This window comes from Bison bison, unplaced genomic scaffold (genome assembly GCF_000754665.1).
Source record: "Bison bison bison isolate TAMUID 2011002044 unplaced genomic scaffold, Bison_UMD1.0 scf7180017864369, whole genome shotgun sequence".
Lineage (NCBI taxonomy): Eukaryota > Metazoa > Chordata > Mammalia > Artiodactyla > Bovidae > Bison > Bison bison.
Window position 1 is genome coordinate 3,368,361 of NW_011494941.1, and position 7,657 is coordinate 3,376,017.

At 48.8% G+C, this 7,657-nt stretch overlaps 1 protein-coding gene across 1 annotated transcript in view; it reads right to left on the bottom strand.

The window, feature by feature from the left end:
• Positions 1–5,353: 5,353 nt before the first annotated feature.
• Positions 5,354–7,657, bottom strand: part of TACSTD2 (tumor-associated calcium signal transducer 2) — a 2,499-nt gene continuing 195 nt past the window's right edge. The window contains exon 2 of the mRNA XM_010855885.1: positions 5,354–7,212. Coding sequence (XP_010854187.1) covers positions 6,086–7,212 — 1,127 coding nt within the window. The 3' untranslated portion in view covers positions 5,354–6,085. The remainder of the gene's footprint in view (positions 7,213–7,657) is intronic.

Genomic DNA, 7,657 nt, shown 5'->3' on the forward strand with positions numbered 1-7,657 from the left:
CATCATACAGAGCAGTAACGATACCGCTGATGGTGTTTAGCAATGACAGAGAATGGCTCCAGGAGGGAAATTACAACTGGAAGATGCCCATCAGGGTATGCTGTTGATTGTAAAAGAAATGTGTTACATTCCTAAGTGGTCCTTCAGGGGATTCCCTCTGGGTCCCTGAGAATAAGCTTCTCAACTTGCATCATCTCTTTTTGGCACGGAACATGGTTCTTTACCCTGTGGTATTGTAGAGCGTGGTGATAGAAGCACAGACTCTGGGGAAGGTAGCCCTGGATTTACATTCTAGCTGTATTCCTTACCAGCAATGTGATTTCTGGCAAGTCACTTATTAATACCTTGGTTTCCTCAGCAGGAACAACAGAACATATCTTCTGTTCATGGGATTGTTGTGAAATGGATGAGATAATCCATTGTAAAGTTGTAGGACAGTGTCTGGCACATTATACATGTTCAGTTAATGCCAGTAGTTGGTATGGTTTCATTTCAACACACATTTCTTGAGAGCCTATTCAGAGCTAGGCATCTTGCATGACCCCATGTGTGATACAGGAATAATTCTCCCAAGAGTTCATTTTGCTCCTTGTGAAGGCTTTGTTCAAAAAGGGACAAAGCAGAGGGTCATGGGGGAAAGAGCTCTTTTATCACAAAATACAGAATTGCACTCAGGCCTGAAATTTTACAGAGGCAGTAGAGTATAATGGTTAAGAGCATGGATTTGTGGGGAACAGGGCATTCTCTGAGGGGTAGACAGAATAATGCCCTCCCCAGTCAAGGTGCCTACAAATTAATTCCCAGGATTTGTGGATATGTTACATTAATGGCAAAAGGGACTTTGCAGATATGATTAAAGTTAGAGGCCTTGAGGGAAGATAATCTTATCCTGGACTATGTGGGTGACCCAACCTAATCACGTGGGTCCTCACAAGTGAGACATTTTTCGTAAAAAGATGGGACAATGGAGAAAGATTCAGTGTGAAGTTTCTACTTGCCATCACTGGTTTTGAAAATGAAGAAAGTGGGGCATGAGGTAAGAAACATAGGCTGCCACTACAAACTGGGGAAAGCACTTCGTTTACAGCCTGTGAGAAGAAATCAAACATCTAGGTCCCATAACTGAAAAGGAACTGAATCCTGCCAATAAACTGAATGAGCAGGAAACAAAATCTCCCCTGGCACCCTCAGAAAGGAATGCAACATGCAGATATCTTGATTTTAGCCTAATGAAACCAGTGTCTTTTCTAGCCTTCTTATCTAGAGAACTGTAAGGTAATAACTATGTATAAATGTGTACTGTTTAACCCACTAGATTTGCAGTAATATGTTGTAACAGAAGCTAGTATACTCTGGCTAGCAAATTTATAAATCCTAGGAGACAGTATAATACATTGGTTAAGAACCTGGGTTTAAGAGCCAATGTGCCTGGGCTCTGGGAGAAGGCAATGGCAACCCACTCCAGTACTGTTGCCTGGAAAATCCCATGGACGGAGAAGCCTGGTAGGCTGCAGTCCATGGGGTCGCTAGGAGTCGGACATGACTGAGCGACTTCACATTCACTTTTCACTTTCATGAATTGGAGAAGGAAATGGCAACCCACTCCAGTATTCTTGCCTGGAGAATCCCAGGGACAGGGGAGCCTGGTGGGCTGCCATCAATGGGGTCGCTAGGAGTCAGACACGACTGAAACGACTTAGCAGCAGCAGCATTGCCAGGGCTCTAAACTCAGATATGCCACTTATTAGATGTGTGACTACAGGCAAGTAATTTAACTTTCAGTGTCTTTTTTTTTTTTCCTTTGTCTGTTACAGGAATAATAATATGGCCACCAATACTTGTTTGGGTAAAAGATTATGCTAAAATAAAAGACTCTTACAGAGACCCAACAATGACATAATTTAAAAACAAAAGCATTTATTTCTTTCTCACATCAGAGTCGAAGGTATCTCACTCAGCTTTGGCAGCCATTTCATACAAACCAGGCAGACTGTGACTTCACCTCTATAAACAGGTAACCTCAAAGTTTGCTCTCATCTCCCTGAGAGCAAATGCCTATGGACAGAGAAGTCCCTTTAGGGAAGCAGGCTGAAAGTGCTGTTTGCATTGCATTGGAGAGAGTTCAACCGTGACTAGTTAGTTTTTTGGATCTTGAGGGGTCTTGCTGTCATTCTATCAAGACTGATCATTTACTAAATATGTACTCAATCTTTTCTTATGTCTAATCTTTAAAACCAAGCATAGTAGACAAGACTCACTTGTTTTACAAACAAGAAAAAAAGAGGTCTGAAAGGCCAGGTAAATTCAAAACCCACACATTTTACACTCGACCAAAGTATCGCTCCCATTTAAGTGATATTAAGAAACTAAAGGAAACGCACAACAATTTAAGAACAGAAATGATAGAGTGAAAATGAAGAGGAGACTAGGGAGACAAGTGGAACAGACATTAGACAAGACAGAAGTCAGGGTATTGGAGCTATAGGGTAGCTCAGCCACTATCTGCAAGACTTGGTTAAACCCATTCTCCTCTCTGGGCCTCAGTTTCTTCATCCAGAAAATGAACTCTTGGACTAAATGATCCTCTTTCCAGCTCTGACGTTGTGATTCTATTCGAAAAACGGTGACGCCAAAAGTACGTAAGCAGGTAAAAAGTATGTGATTTAAATAACTGCTCTTGGAATTTCCAGGTGGTACAGGTGGTTAGGACTCCATGCTCTCACTGCTGAGGGCATGGGTTCAATCCTTGGTTGGGGAGCTAAGATCTCACAAGCCATGAGGTGGGTCCAAAAAAATTGCTCTAATTAAGGAAATAGCGAGAGTGGAGACAGCCCTGGTGACCAAAACAAGGAAATCAAATGAAACCTCCGGCAGGGCTCAGAAGACAAGTTGTGACCTGCAAGGTGAATCATACCTGCTCTTCACATTCCTGTCAAAAGCAGCCCCAGGCCAGAGCTCAAAATAGTAAATGTTAAGTTGGGGTAGGGGGGTGGGAAGGAGGAATCCGGTGGTGGCTAAACCCCTGGAGAGAGCCAATTCTGGATAGTATAGTTCTGTGACTGACAGAAGTGAGCTGAGTACAGAACAGAGTATGAGGAGCTCTTCCTTGGAAGAAGTGAATAGGAAAGATGTCTCAACCTGCTGGAGCTTCCCAAGTGGCTTAGTGGGTAGAGAATCCACCTGCAATGCAGGAGACACAGGAGACCTGGCTTCGATCCCTGGGTGGGGAAGATCCCCTGGAGGAGGAAATGGCAACCCACTCTGGTATTCTTGCCTGGAAAATCCCATGGACAGAAGAGCCTGGCGGGCTGCGGTCCATGGGATCACCAAGAGTCAGACATGACTTAGCGACTGAGCACACAGGCATGGAACCTGCTTGGTGCCTGGGGTGGAAACCTGGGCTAGAAAGCTGAAACAAGGGTTCTACATTCTGGCTTTGGCACATGGAGGATGTGTGATCATGAGTCACTCAGCCTCAGCCTCTGTGGACCTGTTTTCTGACATGTGAAATGAACATAATCCATCGTGATTTAGTCCTAAGTTGTGCCCGACTCTTGTGACCCCATGGACTGTAGCCTGCCAGGCTCCTCTGTCAGTGGGATTCTCCAGGCAAGAATACTGGAGTGGGTTGCCATTTCCTTCTCCAGGGTATCTTCCCAACCCAGGAATCGTTTGTAGGCAGAATCTTTACCAACTGAGCTACGGGGGACCTAATCTATAAGAGAGGGAAAAACTGAACACCAAGTTCTAGGCACTCCTATCAATTACCTTCATTTAATTTTTATAATAGAGATTTGTAGTTTTCAGCAGATGAGGAAAGTGGAGAGTTCAGTGACTTATTGCCCAGTACAGCAGGATTTGAACCCAGGTTTGTCAACACTTGATTGTCAGTAACCCAGCGCCTCAGAGATGATACAAGCGAAAGTGCTTTACAAACTGTAAATAAAGTGCAATCAATGACTCAGCCCAGAATTAATGCAGACATTCAGAAATTATTCAAAAGCCACATTCTGATGAAGAATGGGGTTGCTCAGAACTTTTTCCTTTGTTCAGCCGCCCACTCGATCCTTAATCTGTTTACTTTCTGGGCAGTCAAGTGATAGTTTTCTGAAGTGACTCTCGAAACAATGGCAATGTGATGCAGTGAAAAGAATACTGGATGAGGAATCAAGAATCTGTCTAGTTTCAGCTGGGTCACAGAAACATTAATCTTGAGAAGTCACTCACCCTTTCATCCGTAAGATGAGAGGTTAGGATAGAAGTGATTGCCAAGGTCTCTTTAGCTAAGGTATTTCAGTGATGGGGGGAGTGGAGGTGCGGAGGGTGGGTGAGGGGTGGGAAGGTGGCCTGAGAGTTGTTTCACTCGTTGTTAAGGTTCTCATTCTAACCTCAGGCACGTCAGCTGTCCTTTCCACAGCCAGCCTACATCAGCCTTCTCCGCTTTTTAAGCCCTATTTTCACCTGAAAGGATGTTTGAAGCCTTCCCTTAGCAGGAGTGCTTGCAGGCTGAAGAGACTCTGGGGACCAAAAGGTATCATTCTTTCAACACACACCTGTCACGGCGCCAAGCTGCCCAGGCAGCAGCTTAGAGCTCTCTCACCCCAAATCTTACTGGTGCTTCATTCCTGAGGGGCAGGCATAGACCAGAGTGCAAGTCAGAGGAGGAATGTAAGATGTATTCTGGGGAAGAAACTGAGGTCCTAGACCTAGCTATCTGGGGTTGGATGTACCACTCCATCCTCGAACATGCCCGTGCTTGCAGCAACTCCCAGAATTGCAGTAACTTGTTTACCACTAGGCTACCCCACTGTGACCTTCTAACACACCCTGCTTCACATAAATAAGCGTGAATGAGTAAAAACAAGAAGATAAATGTGAGACAAGATTTTTGGCAGCTAAAACGCAGTAAGTTTTTAAAGCACCTTACTAGTAAAATCTTAGGAAAACAGACTATGTGGGCACATGCACACACACAGCCAGAGCAGGAGCCCGCTACAGACTGGCTGTGCCCATGTGGGAAAGTCATTTAACTCAGAGACAAAGGTAGAGTTTTCTCAGGGGAGAATTCTCATTGGTGATAACCTTAGGCTGGTCCCCTTTCCTGACAACACTGGCTGGTTCTAGGCAGTTCCCTCAGACCTACCCTCAAGCAGTGGGTTTCCAAACAACCTTATTTAGAAACACCTGTGTTTACACTTGCCAGCTCAGGGATCTCAGAAACACCAGAGTGGCTATGGGAAAAGGCCCATCCTGCTAAGAAGTGTTAGAATTTGAAATAAGAAATCTGAGTCATAGGAAATTAGAGCAGTCCCAAATCATATTAAATATGGAGCAAGTTTTCACAAATTCCATCTTTTGGTTTGTGCCTTTTCCATATTTTATTAAATTCATGTTTTTAAAAAAAAATCACAACAGCATTATCAAAGACAACCTATGTACAAACATTTTACAAAAGAAACATTACTAGTATCAGCTGTAATAAGGGCAAGTTGAGGAACAGATGCTGAGTTTCTGGGCCAAAGTCTGCCCTCAAATAAAGACATCTAAAATGTGCAGGCAGCTCAGACAGGCTTCTTTCCCGGTGACAAGCATGTGTGGTCAGTAATACAAACGATGGGAAATGAAGATACAGCATGGGCCCAATTAGCAAACTCCTCATCAGGAAGGCCACGAGACAAGTGGAGCTAATGAAATAACTTAAACCCAAGACAGCAGCTGTTTCCCAGCTAAAAGCGTTTAAGCCTTCAGCATGGATTTCCGCATTTGTAAACCAGGCTGGGTTGTCATACAGACACTTGATTCTTATACATAACCCTATGCCAAACTTCCCTTAACTCTTGGAGTCAGGTTTCTGGTTGGACCGAAAGGGAAGGAATTTTAGAAATGCTTTCTTCAGGACAGAAGTCAGAAAGCGAGGTAACCCTGAGAACAGGATCTATTAAATATGGTGGCGTGGGGGGAGGCAGGAATGTGAGAGGAGAAATGTCTCCTGCGGGGGGCCAAGAATCAAGAAGGTGACTGACTCACTTGGGTCTGGAACCTTGCTGAAATACGATACCCTACCCCACCCCAGCCCCGCCGGTACCTACAAGCTGGGTTTCTGTCTTATCTCCCCCAGTTCCTTGATCTCCACCTTCTTGTACTTTCCCGACTTTCTGCGATTGGTGATCACCAGGACGGCCACGCCGGCGACCACCGCCACCACGACCACCACGACGACGGCGATGAGGCCGCTGGTGAGGCGCTTCATGGAGAACTGGGGGGGCTTCTCGTCCAGGTAGTAGATGAGCATCTGCTCCAGGACCAGGGGCTGTCCGCCCACGCGCAAGTTGAGGTCGCGGGGGCCTAGGAACAGCGACTCGCCCTTGACGTCCCTCTCGAAGTAGTACGCGGCGTCGCCGATGTCCACCTCGCCGGCGACCTTCTGCGACGAGTTCTGGCGCAGCTCGATCTGGATGGTAGGGTGCTCGTAGTGCACAGCACTCACGAACTTGGGCTGCAGCAGATAGCGCTGCTGGAAGAGCTGCCGCAGCTCAGCGTCCAGGTCCGAGTGGTTGAAGGCGGGGGCGTCCGGGCGGTGGCGCAGGTCAATAAGGATGTGGTAGGTGCGCACCACCTCGTCGCACTTCAGGCTCAGGTCGCCCTTGTCGGTGCGGCGCACGCCCACCGAGTTCACGCACCAGCACACCGACGTCTGGTTGCACTGGCGCGCCTTGAAGCGCCCCTGCTGGTCGCAGTCCGGGTCGTACAGGCCGTCGTTGTCCACGATCGCGTGCTCGCTCGGCCGCACCAGCGCGCGGCCGCTGTGGGAGGCGCTCATGCGCGCCTTGAGCAGCAGGCACTTGGACGTGAGCGTGGAACAGTTGACCGCCTGGTTCGAGCCGAGCACGCGGCACTGGCAGCGGCCGCTCGGGTCGCGCTCGTCGCACACGGTCATCTTGTTGGTGGGACACACGCACTGGTTCTGCGCGGCCGCGTGGCCGATCACCGCCGCCAGCATCAGGAGCCACGGCGACAGCAGCGCGAGGCCGGGCCCCGGGCCATGGTGGGGCGGAGGAGCGAGAACCCGGCGCGGGCTGGCGAGGACTGGAGACTCCGCAGGGCTCCGGCTCCGGCGTGTGGGACGGTATCCAGGCGTCTGCCGCCCGCCGCTCCCTCCAGCTCTTATACTTCGCCGGACCTGCCGGGCTGGTTTGGCCGCCGACTCACCCGCTGGTATTTGGGTGACAGATACCCCGCCCGCCCCTTCCCGGGCTCTCGTCCCCTTCTCACTAAAGGCTCAGCCCGGCCTGCGCCTCCCGTGATAGGATCAGGGAGGCGGAGGCTGTCCCGTCTCCTCTGGACCGAAAGCCTGGGAAAGGAAAACCGATACTCGGCTGAGGGCGGGGGTGGTGGGTGAGGGGGGAGCGGAGTACTGCCCCCGGCCCGCGCGGCCCCACCCGAGAAGGGACCCGCCCTAGGCGCGGCCTCCAGCCCAGAACCTTGGGCGTCCAGGCTGCTCTCCGGGGCTGGAGTTCTCAGAAATTGTATTGAGGAGGATGGCGTGGGACTGTCAGGTTTTGTTCCAGCCCTTGTCCCTCCTTTAAGTTCTTTCACTTCCTCACTTCTTTTCTCAGTCCCTTGCTTTCGTGCTAAGTCACTTCAGTCGGGTCCTACT